This window comes from Otolemur garnettii, unplaced genomic scaffold (genome assembly GCF_000181295.1).
Source record: "Otolemur garnettii isolate 467f Iridium unplaced genomic scaffold, OtoGar3 scaffold00062, whole genome shotgun sequence".
NCBI lineage: Eukaryota > Metazoa > Chordata > Mammalia > Primates > Galagidae > Otolemur > Otolemur garnettii.
Window position 1 is genome coordinate 11,097,041 of NW_003852457.1, and position 12,658 is coordinate 11,109,698.

Below are 12,658 nucleotides of genomic sequence, written 5' to 3' on the forward strand. Positions count from 1 at the left end.
AAGGGCCTGCTCTGACCATTGTAGCTTCTGATTTAAAAGCTTGAATGTCAAAAGTGCTTAATTTTATTGGCTTCACACAGACTAGGAATCAGAAAGAATGCTGATAATCGTGAGCTCTGTGTGAACTATAAATCAGGGACATTCCAGAGCATGATCATAGAAATATTTAAAAAGATTTCAGGGACTCTGAGGTTAGACTGCCTTTCAGGGAGGTTTCTTCCTGGTATTCATAACACACTGTGATATATGTTGTAGGTGACTGTCATCTGCACGGAGTCTTCTTATGATGGCACAACACTTTTGTATCAAGTAAAAAACAGTAAGCACAAAGAGGAGGGAATTTTATAATGATAACCTCATAGGTTACTCTGATGGCTCTTTAATTATAGTTCTGAAAATCCTAAAGATTTAGTAGTTTATCTGTCTAAAAAAATTTAAAAATGAATCTGTGTTTTTCATTCCTTTGATATTTTGTAGGAATAGTTGAATAAGGTCCAGCAGTGATTGAGTCTTAGAGAAGTGTATCTAAATTGTTATGTGTGCTTGAATCCCCTGAGAGTTTTATAAAACTCCAGACTTGGCTCGGATCCTGTAGCTCAAGTGGCTAAGGCGCCAGCCACATACACCTAAGGTGGCGGGTTTGAATCCTGCCTGGGCCCGCCAAAACAACAATGACGGCTGCAACCAAAAAATAGCCGGGCGTTGTGGCGGGCGCCTGTGGTCCCAGCTACTTGGGAGGCTGAGGCAGTAGACTTGCTTGAGCCTAGGAGTTGGAGGTTGCTGTGAGCTGTGATGCCACAGCACTCTACCCAGGGGGATAGGCCCAGTCTCAAAAAAAACAGAAAAACAAAAAAACATAAAAACCTCCAGACTTAGCATGTCAGCAGTGGGCTCTGAGAGCCCACACAGCTAGTCTGTGACACACCTGTTGAGTACCAAGGCTTTCAGTGGTAAGTTAGAGAACAGAGACTGTAATTCCTTATGGATCTTTGTAGTTAGTGGAGTCATAGAAAGTACCTGAGTAGACTATTATTTATAACAAATTTCCAGAAACATTATCCCATTTAGTTTTCAGAATAGATCTTAGATGGGTAAATATTGCCTCCTTTTTTTATTTAAAAAAACCATGTTCCCAAGTTGCTAAGTGTCTTTACCAAGAATAGTTTACAGTAGATGACAAAGCCAGAATTTGAATTTAAGAACTTTTACTAAGCTATTAGGATTTTCCATTATATTATTATTATTATTTTTTTGAGACAGAGCCTCAAGCTGTCCCCCTCAGTAGAGTGCTGTAACTATCACAGCTCACAGCAACCTCAACTCCTGGGCTCAAGCGAGTCTCCTGCCTCCACCTCCCAAGTTGCTGGGATCACAGGCACCTGCCACAACACCTGGCTATTTTTTTGGTTGCAGCCGTCATTGTTGTTTTAGTGGGCCCGGGATGGATTCAAACCCACCAGCTCAGGTATATGTAGCTGGTGCCTTAGCCACTTGAGCCACAGGTGCTGAGCCAGTATATTATTTTTTAAACTATTTCTTGAAACTATTGTGTTCCTCTGCACTAATAAAAAAACAAACAAATGTGCTACAAAAGTTTTCCCCTTCTGAACTGGACTTTAAAATATAAATAGAAAGGAAATATTTTGCAATTTGTATTTTGTAATCACTTGCCTATAAGGAAAAGATACACTGTCTCCTGGAGCGCCAGAAAGTTGCAGGTGAGACTGTGTGATACATAAACTCATGATCTGCCATGTGCATTTTGACACATAGGCATCTGAGCCAACAAAATGCTGCAACCTTCTGTTTTCTTCTTCAATCTGAGTTTCTGATTTAAATCTTTTATGGTCTCCAGTGAGAACATATTAGATGGCACTACCCTCACCTTCTTCATTTCCTCATAGAAGAGGTAGAGAATACGGTGTTGGTCTTTGGCTTCCCACCATCCTTTCACGTGGTCATACCAAGAGCCCCAACACACTGGAGGATGGGATGAAAAACAGGGCAATGAGTCACAGAGGTCCACCCAACCAATATTCTGCCGAAAAGAGAATCCCCGAAGAGAGAGGGAGAGTCACATTAAAGAAGGTCGTCCCCCTACTTGGTCTAAGGAAGTTATTCTTTCCTTGTAGAATGTTTGGGGATTTTCAGAAAGGAAGGAAATAAAGGCTGAATTCTCTTACCTTTCCCAGCCAGAAAAGTCTCAAAATACTCTTCCCATGTTCCTGGATCAGGAAGACCTTTATTCATTCTTTGGAAATGATAATAGGACACCATATTGTCCTTGGGATTCCTTGCTACATAGATTATCTGGGAATGATGGCAGGAGGGGAAGAAGCAAAAATAAGATTAGATCTAGAAATAGTTATTGCCCAGACAGGTCAAGTTAGAGTGGACACATTTCACACAGATGAATTTTTTGATGCTATGTTCTTGTGATCCTGGGAGATGGGAGATGTAAAGGATTCATATTGACTTGCATATTGAGTATTATAAAGAGATGCACTTATTATTATTATTGTTTTAAATAAGTGATGTAGGGTGCCGCCTGTGGCTCAAGGAATAGGGACTGGCCCCATATACAGGAGGTGATGGATTGAACCCTGGCCCCAGCCCAAAACTGCAACAGGAAAAAAAAGTGATGTATTTGAAGTAGTAATTGATTGAAGACTATTTTGAGGTCATTTTTAAGTGGCACACTCTGAATTCTTTTTGTTTTTTACCTTACAGTTTTTCTCTAGGAAGGATGGTGGTAGCAAGTGGATAGGAAGATGTGTTTTCAGGATCCGTGGTGAAGGCATTTCATTAGCTTGTTCCAAACCTGCAAAATTTGTTTTTAAGCATTTCCTACTACATTTCTCTATTTGCTTCAAAATCTTACAGCTTCTATTATTACTATGTTAGGACAATTGAAGGCATCTGCAAGAAGGCTGTACTGGCCAGAAAACCCAACTCAAAAAAAGGGGCCACCCCAAGAAAAAAAGGTTTGGCCAAAAAAAATCCCAAACAAAAAAAACAAACAAAAAAAAAAAAAACCAAAAAAATTAAAACCCTCCAACAAGGGTAACCTAAAAGGGCCCAACCCTGGGAAAACAAAATAAATTTCTAATTAGAGAATCAAAATTTAACTTACTTTTGTAGGAAATGGCTATAGTACAGCAATGGCCAGACACAGTTAAAAAACAACAAAGCCACAACAACACAACAATAATTGTTTGAATGTTTAGAATTTTAAGATGTGCAATTTGGTAGTAAAAATTCTGAGTACTATAGTTAAGAGTGGCTACTCCATACTCACCAGATACTACGGATGGAAATATCCATTCGATGAAAGGAAATCGTATATGAGTCGGTGCTCGTTCACTGTTCTTAACATCACCTCCATTGTGTATTAAGTCCACTATCTCCTGAGTCCATGTTGTTCCTTATTCCACACATAAGATGAAGATGCATTGACATTTAATATGCTACATTCCACAAGACAGGGATGTCCAACCATTTTGTTCTGTGCCACACATTGTAAGAATAAGAGTTGTCTTGGGCACACATTAATACACAAACACTAATGAAAGCTGATTAGCAAAAAAATGGTCTGTGCATACTTTTCACACCACAGATAAGAAAGAAAAGTCATCAGAAAATCAGCATGTGGCCCATGGGCCACAGGTTGGACACCCCTGTCTTAAAATATTATCACATAGTTGTTAGAATATGTATGTGAATTTTAAAGCCAAGTCTATAATGGAATTCAGAAGACATCACTTCTTATTTATATCTTATGTTATAATATGAATTTTTATATAAATACTCACATTTGGAGGTGACATTGATAAACATACTTTTTTTCTGTGTCTCAATCATTAATTTGGATTGTTTCCACAATGATTTAGCTCTACTGTCCTTAAGGAAGACAGAATATAATGATGGAAAGGATAAAAAAAAAAAGCAGAATAAAAATTCCTTCTCACCAGATTTTAATCTCCTATGGAGTAGATTATATGGTTTTCAAACTCTCTTTTTTCCCCAAGCACATAGCACAGGAGACACCATTTTTTGGCCGAATGAATGAATGGTTAGTGCCTAGACTTGATATTAACCATTGGTGCTTAGTGTCTATTTTCACGCTTTTCTCTGATTTCCTTTTATTTTAATGGCTGAAAGGCTAAAAAGTAGATTTTCTAGACTTTTTTGGCACTAAGATTCTGAATACTATCTAGATTTTGTCAATAAGATGCATTATTCTAAGATTTGGAAGTCAGAAGGGAGGTAGAAGTCATCCTTTCTGAAGTTTGTGATGGTAGCTTCGACAGACAGAAATTTTGCAGAGGCTATTCCACCTTCCAACCAGTGCCCAAACCCAAGAAGCTGTAGTATCACTGCCACCACAGGCATAAGGAGAATGGCCTCTGTCCCCAAGCCTCAATCTGTCTGTGTTCTGCACTGACCCTGACTGGTACAGTGATACACCACTACCTGAATCTTTACTCTTTGATGAAAGTCTAATGTACTGGACATTCTTGCAAAATCCAGGTTGGGAGGATGTTGGATTATTTTAGGATGGTTTTTTGAATCCCGATCTGGATTGATCTTTCCTATATTCTTGGGAGCAACTCTCGTTTTAGACTTCTTTTCTCATATCCACTCCCCCCCCCCTTTTTTTTTTTACATTTTAATACTTATTAACAAAAAATGGCCAAATGATTGTGTCAAAATGACAAAGTGATGATAAGAAGTAAAATAGAAATTGTTTTTAGCTGTATTTATTTATTTTTTTTGAGACAGAGTCTCACTATGTTGCCCTTGGTAGAGTGCCATGGCGTCACAGCTCATAGCAACCTCCAACTCTTGGGCTTAAGCGATTCTCTTGCCTCTGCCTCTTGAGTAGCTGGGACTATAGGCACTTGCCACAACACCTGGCTATTTTTTGGTTGCAGCTGTCATTGTTGTTTAGCAGGCCCAGGCCAGCTCCAACTTGCCAGACTTGGTGTATGTGGCTGGCGCCCTACTCACTGAGCTATAGGCACTGAGATTCTTTTTAGCCATATTTAGCTGTGCCTCTGGATTTTAATCAGTCCAGAAGTCATACTATTCAAGCAACATATTTTATAGAAACTCTTCTTCCTCCCTTTTGTCAAATCAAAACAAAATGGGGGTTCTGTGTTTTTACCCTCAAGTGTGCTTTCCTAATGAGTATGTATATGTGTGGGTGAACTAGGGTGGGGTGAAGGGAGAAGTTAAAGTTAAAAAAGGAAAAGGCAGAATCTTAAAAATAGGAAATGAAGCCTAGAGAGGGCCAAGAACCATTCACTAAGGTGATCTTCTAGTCCCTCCATATCCATTTCCAGGGAGGACAGAGCAGATGCCACACTCTTGGTTTTCTGGACATTTGGTTTGTGTTGAGGAGTTTGTGGTTGGATGGCTTCCATCTTGATGTCTTTGCCTACATCAAGAATTCATTGACTCTCAACAAAGAAAAGCCACAATCATCCACATTATGTGTCACCTTGAAGTATTTCTTATAGGCAATGTATAACCTTTACTTAACCCAACATGTGGTTTATGTCTCCAGGAGAGATCCCGTATGACTGCAACTTCTCCTTCAGTAGCTCTGGGTCGCTGTGACAGAATGGGCACCCGTGGTATTACCCTCAGCTTGGTGGATCAGTTAGAATAATCTTCAGGCAACCGAAAGGTAATAGTCTGTCCTCTTGTCTTCCATTCCAAGGAGAGAGTAACTTTTATTAAACTGTGTGGATCCATCTTTTCTCTGATAAATTCTTGCTTTCAGAAGTGTGACGCCTACTCCAATGTTGAACCAATACCCTTCAGGAAGAGGTCATATTGCCTCCATGATGAGGATGGTGATTTTCCCACAAGGCTTTATGTAATTGATACATGCAAGGTGGGAAGGATTTGGTAGAAGGTGAATCAATCTGATCTACAGAAATCTGTCCAACATTTCTCTGTATACCATAATCTTGGCCAGTGTAGGAATGACTAGTTGTTTGGATTAGAGTCTTTATGGAAAAGGTGAGTTGGCTTGTCTAGGCAGAATTAATACAAATCGGGTTTATCTGAGTCACACAGCACCAAAACTGTTGGGTTTCCAGGTGGCTGCCTGTCTCCTAAAATGTTGGTGTTTTAGGCAATTGCCTAGGCCTTACTTGGAGTGCTTATGGTCGAAAGGTGATCAGAATAAGGCAAGCATGGAACAAAGTTTATCGAAGAGGAGAAAAATGGGTTTACAGAGTAAGAAAGTTTACTGAGAAGGATATGTTCACTATAGACAGTGAAGGGAGCCAGGTGCGGTGGCTCATGCCTATAATCCTAGCACTCTGGTGGTCCAAGGTGGGTAGATTGCCTGAGCTCAGCAGTTCAAGATCAGCCTGAGTGAGACCCCGTAAAAAAATAGCCAGGCATTGTGGCAAGTGCCTGTAGTCCCAGCTACTTGGGAGACTGAGGCAAGAGAATTACTTGAGCCCAAGAGTTTGAGGTCGTTGTGAGCTATGATGCCATTGCACTCAATCCCAGGGTAAATGAGTGAAATTCTATCTCAAAAAAAAAAAAAAAAAAAAAAGAAAAGGCAGAGACTGGGCCTCCATTGCCAGGGCAAGGAGGCAAAGAGGGCCCCATATTCTTAATACAGTGCTTTTAGAGGTCTATAATAAGGGTGTAAATTAGAAAACAACTTAAAAATTACATTTCATATCCTAGAGGAGTTGGTCTGCCATATTTTCTGACACTAACTTTCATTACTAGGCAAAGGGCTAAGATTTCTTTTCCTGTGTACTCAAAGAATGTTTTGTTAGAGCTGTTTGTACTAGATTTGTGTGTTTAGAGCCACAACATAACATGAGGGCAGGTGAGTTGAATGACTTCTCAATTTATTCTCTACAGGTCATTGATTCTTTTTTTTTTTTCTTGGTTCATTCAGAGTGTTTATTATTATTTTAGAAACTTAGAGTGACTATATTCACCATCTATGCTTGTTTCTTCTTCCCTGTAATAAAAGTAACCTTCATTAATGTTGAAGGCTTTAGTGGTGATTAAATACAACTTTATCTTTTTTATTTTTTTACTTTTTGAGACAGAGTCTCACTCATTTGCCCTGGGGTGGAGGGCAGTGGCATCATAACTCATATGATGCCACTGCTCAAACTCGGGCTCAAGCAATTCTCTTGCCTCAACCTCCTGAGTAGCTGGGACTACAGGTGACCACCACGATGCCTGGCATTTTTTTTAGGGACAGCGTCTCACTCTTGCTCAGGCTGATCTCATACTCCTGAGACCACTTGCCTTGGCCTCCCAGAGTGCTAGAATTTCAGGTGTGAGGCACCACATCTGGCCTAAATACAACTTTAGATGGCAAGCATTTTACTTTTTGAATGTGTTTTTTGAATTGCTTAAACTCCATTAATTGCATGGAAAACCTAAATGAACCAGATCTTTTTTTTTAAATTTAATGTTTTATTAAAGCAGAACTGTATACATTTATGGGGTACATGTGATGATTTGATATACAGTGTGGAATGTTTAAATCAAACTGATTAACATAACTATCACTTTAGTTACATATTTTTTGTGGTAAGACATTTTTAGTTTACTCTTAGTTATTTTGAAATGTACCCTTGCATTGTGCACATTAGATGAGATCCCACCAAACACCCTCCCTTCTCCCACCAAACCTAAATGAACCAGATCTTAATGTTTGCATTTGGCAGGTAGAGAAAAGATTAATTAGCAAACAGTGTGCTGAAATAATTAAGTTGAGATGTGGATGAAATTAAGACAATGAGATGTGATTCTTATCAGTGGCTCCTTTTAGGTATTTACATTGAGAAAAATTTGATCCTGAGACCTTGCCTGTGCCTGCTCAAAGCCACTGAGTGGGTCTTTACCCAGCCAGCGTCCTGTGAGACACACTGACAAGGGACATGGGCAGAGCAGTGGGGCTATGCTAGCTCAGGGCTGTTGCTGGCGCTGCTCCATTTATTCAAGTCAAACAACTTCTCTATCACTTTCAGGTCACTGCTACCAGAGTACCTGGGCTGCCCCAAATCTAGCTAATGCCGCCAGCAATGTGGCTGTAGTGCTCTGTCCTTCAACAGCCAGTCTTGTTATCATCTCACTCTCTCTTCTACATTTCTACTATTAAAAGATCTGGACCAAGAAACATTTGTACTTTCTCATTTTTTAAACCCAGTCCAAATGGCATCCAGAAGTGCAATGGGGCAAGGAAAAAGGAGGTCTTCATTGAATCTACTAATTCCACACTTTTTTTATTGATACAGAAAATGTTAAGAGTCCCAAATTTGATTGGTTCGAACATGTGAAGGGTTTGAGTAGATGATAGATGCCAATATTAAGTCTGCTGGAGAGTCATGTATTAGATGAGGAGAGGCAGCATCTAGAATTAGTTAAGACACAATTTCTTTGAAAGTGGCTTAAGAAATAGGAACACTTAAAACTACTGTAAAAGAATAGATTTTATCTTGTCTAGAAATCAAGTATATGGTATGGAACGGAGACTCAATTTTCATTTGGTTCATTAATTCTATGAAGGCATAAAACAGGTAATATGAAAAGCGTCCATGATTTTTTTCATATGTACATCAGAAGGATCATACAGGTGTCACTGTAAATCCTCAATGGATTGTTTCAGCAGAACTATTCATAATTTGATGCCTGTATAGGTGAAGTTTTACATTGATAAGCCATCACTGTTCTCTTGGTAACTGAACTTTTTTTTCTCATCAGACTTTAGATTTGACATTGCATTTGACCTTTTATATCTTAGAGGAATTGACATGCCAGGGCAATGACAGGCTGGAGTCTCTCCCAGTTCCCAGCATCACGAGTCCCCTTACTTATCCCTACAGAGCCAGTGGCAGGCATTTCTCACCACCTATTTCCATTCCACGAGAGCACCAGATCCGTTTAGCTGCACTGATCCCACAAGTAGATAGAATTGCATTGACCTCAGCTAATTTTAGAGTCTTTTTATTTCTGCTTATGTTGAGTACTTTGTACAATTTTAAAAGTGATCTGTTTTGAAGGCAAAATTATAAAACTTGAAATTAAAAAGTCAAAAACGTAAAGGAGCCAATAGTGTAAATCAAGTATTTGGGAAGTGAAGTCTGGAAGCTAACTTGCAATAAATTCATAAGTTTTAAACTCTTTGTATAAATGCTTTTTGTTTTTGCTTTTTTAAAAACAACAGTGATGGACCAGAACGGTGGCATTTGAAACAGTTTGGGTTTTCAGGCAATATTTTCAATCATTATTATAAAACCTGGTTCTGAGCTTAAAAGTGGGCTTAATTCTGCAGTATTTATTTATTTATTTGAGACAGGGGCCCACTCTGTTGCTTAGGCTAGAGTACAGTAATGTCATCCTAGCTTACTGCAGACTCAAACTTGGGCTTAAGTGATCTCTCTGCTCTAGCATCACAAGTAGCTCAGACTATAGGCATGTGCCACCATGTCTGGCTAACTTTTCTACTTTTTGTAGATACGGGGCCTCACCATGTTGCTCAGGCTGCTTTCCAATTCCTAGCCTCAAGCAATCCTCCCTCTTCAGCCTCTAAAAATGCTAGGATTACAGCCATTGAGCCACCACACAGCCTCTGCAGTAAATCTTTTATAGCTACCTCAACACACAGAAACTTTCTGAGAAATGGACACTCCCTGAAGTCTTTTGTTTGCATGGTAACACTGACTGATGCTTAGATGTTCCAGCATCTAATGTGGTTACAGTAGTCTTGATGACCAAAGGTATTTTCTCCTAGCTTTGAAAGTCTGTGTTGATGCCAGATGGAACAGACTTTAAGCTACTGTGAATGTGAAGGAACACTCCCTTTGGCTTCGTATCTGAATGCCATGCATCTTTTTGGAATTGTATGTTGTGTTTGTGTATTTATTTTTTGATTCATAGTAACTTCTCATTTATGGAATCAATGTGGATAGAACACAAACTGTGAATAAAGGAAGTAAATAGCTGAAAAATATTTCATCCTGAATAGGCGCCTGATGAGTAAGATGGGAAAATCAAGATCAACATGAAACCAAAGGACAGAGAGGAACCTAAGGCCTCCCTCTGCCTATAGAGTCTTGTATTAGTCTTGTCTCAAGTGATAAAGACATAGAGAGAGGTGTTTGCACAGTCTTTGAAAATGCTGAGGTTTAGATTTTTTTTGGTTGTGTATATGTGTACCAGGAATTATCAGAGAGTCTGATTTTGCAAATAGCAAATATATATGCAATTTGGGTGTGGATCAAACACTGTACTTTTAGTAAACATGTAGATATGCACAGTTATCTATAGACAACTATTTCCCCTTGATTACCCCTAGATTTTAGCGTCTGGGCCTAAGTCAGTCTTATTTCTGTGGACAACTTTGTTAAACTGACAGGAAGTTTACAACATACCACAAAGGAGGGTGAAAATCAGAAGACTCATTCTCTGACCCTGAGTTGGGAGGGCTCCTGAGGGCTGAGGTGAAGTCAGCATTGCAGAACCCAAGCTCCCCTATGTCTTCCCAAATCAGCCTCAGGACCCCCTTTCTAGCTTGCACACCCAAAGCTGCTCTGTACAAGATCTGCAATAACGGCCTAGACTGGGAACAGATAAATAAACAAGTCTCCCCTTTTGCTCTTGGCTGTTTCACTCTCTCCTGAGGAAGTAAAAACATCAGTATGTCATAGGAATAATGAAATTCTTAAAACTTGTAGGTCATTTTAACATTTTTTTGGTGTAGTTTCTTTCAGTTTCCTCAGTAACTTATCCTAGCCTTATCACTCTGTCTGGTAAACAGTTTGCTACTCAAACTAAGATCAACTCCTTTATTTCATTATTCGTATGTCCTTCCCACTTACCTTCATCACTCTCTTCCTCCCCTTCCCCTCCATACCCTTCCACTTACCTGCTTTAGGGTAGGTAGAAATAAGCAGGTCATCAGGTTTGGCTTGAAAGTTCCAGATCTGATCCCAGGTCTCACAGGTGGGTGTGGGTTGAAGAATTCCCTGCACATAGTCAACACTTATGCGTTTGATTCCGTCAAATTGGAAATCCTTCATCTTGTTTAAGGATGGTGCCTGCCAGCAAACGTGAAGGAAGGGAGCTGCAGGCCTCCTGGCTGTAGCTCCAGGGAATGAGAAGTGTTGTTTGGGACTTTGTGCAGAGGCGTGTTTCTGCTGAGCCCTATCCCTCCCCCATCCCCTGGGCTATGACATCACCCAGAGGCGGTGACAAATTCTGGGTGCCGGTCCTGTTCCAGCCCTGTTCTTTTCTGTCAGTTAAAGAGTTAGTGCCACATTGTTTGTGTCCCTGTTGTTTGCACCCCTCATCTTTGTGTTCATAAAATAGTTTCCAAATACAATTGCACTAATTGTTTAATTTTAAGCAATTAAAAATTTACAGGGTACTTGGCTATGGCATTACAAATTCAATACAGAATGACTTCCCTGAAAGGCCGCGGGGACCTTTGTGTGAACTGTTAACAGCTAGGACCTCTAACAGCCCAGAAAAAAGTCCCAAAGTGTCAACTTTGTTATTTTTTAAGGGTAAAAGAAATAATGTTCCACTGAAAAGGATTTCCTTGATTTGCAGGCTAGCGCACAGTGCCAGTAGAGGGCCCATCGCAGCTATTAAACATGTACATCTCATGCCTGGGCCCCAGGTCCTGCCACACTGCTCCCTCTGGCAGGTCCATAGCTCCCTCGAGCACTGCTGCTGCCTTCCTTCTCCTGGAACTCCCCCTGGCTCTTGTGTGTCCGGTTTATGTTTGCTTTTTTGTGTGTTTTTTTAGGTCCCAGGTTATATGTCTTCTTTCTGGAGAATCCTTCCCTCACTTTCCACATCATCTCAAGCAGGTCCCTCCTGTTGCCTTGCTTGTGGCTCCTTCCTTTCATTTAGAGAAGCTATCAAAATTTAGTTTTTCTTATTTGCTTCTGAGCATTTTCCATATCCTGTGTTACACTAAAAGGCACGTGAAGCACGTCCAGGACTCTGTCTGGTTTTCTCACTGTTTACCAGCTGTGTGCTTAGTGCCTGGTACACTACTATCTCATGAGAGAATGAATGAGTAAAATTAAACAGAAATTGTTTAATCGAGGAAGTGAGTTCTTTGGTTCACTGTTACATGAGAATTAGGTGAGCCTGGTGCCTGTGGCTTTCCAGTCTTAGCCAGATCTCAGACTGCCTGTATTTGAATCCTGTGCCATCCCTTGGTAGCTGTGGGCAATGACAAGTTACAGAATCTTTGTATTTACACTTCACACTTCCCTCATGTGTAAGTTAGGGATCTTGACAGTATCTGCCTCATAGATAGTGTTGTTTGCTGGGGGGGGGTGGGGGGAGAGGGCGGAGGGGGATAAAATAGTGCATTTAGTGCCTTAGTTATTACAGCTGGGAAATGTTCCATCAACAGCGGCTATTAATAACAATGAAGGACAGTAGTTCACGATTTCTCTCTGACTCATGTCTGGATGCAACCTCAAATAAGATAAATTCTTTGGCTTTCTTATTGATTATCACCTCTCTATCGGTGTGATGAGGCATGTGGACACTTGACATTCATATGCATTAGAAAGACTTACAAAAGTTACCTATAACTGTTCAGTTAGATTCATTCTATAATCTTTTCAGGCCCATGTGCTCT

At 40.1% G+C, this 12,658-nt stretch overlaps 1 protein-coding gene and 1 pseudogene across 1 annotated transcript in view; both read right to left on the bottom strand.

Annotated features, from left to right (window-relative positions):
• Nucleotides 1-11,637, bottom strand: part of LOC100961550 (sulfotransferase 1C4) — a 14,477-nt gene extending 2,840 nt beyond the window's left edge. The window contains exons 1-6 of the mRNA XM_012807010.2: nt 11,618-11,637; nt 10,922-11,169; nt 3,299-3,424; nt 2,724-2,821; nt 2,184-2,310; nt 1,886-1,980 (exon numbers count right to left, since the gene is read on the bottom strand). Of these exons, the coding sequence (XP_012662464.2) occupies nt 1,886-1,980; nt 2,184-2,310; nt 2,724-2,821; nt 3,299-3,424; nt 10,922-11,169; nt 11,618-11,637 (714 nt within the window). The remainder of the gene's footprint in view (nt 1-1,885; nt 1,981-2,183; nt 2,311-2,723; nt 2,822-3,298; nt 3,425-10,921; nt 11,170-11,617) is intronic.
• On the bottom strand, nt 5,011-6,345 carry LOC111726358 (annotated as a pseudogene).
• Nucleotides 11,638-12,658: the final 1,021 nt, after the last annotated feature.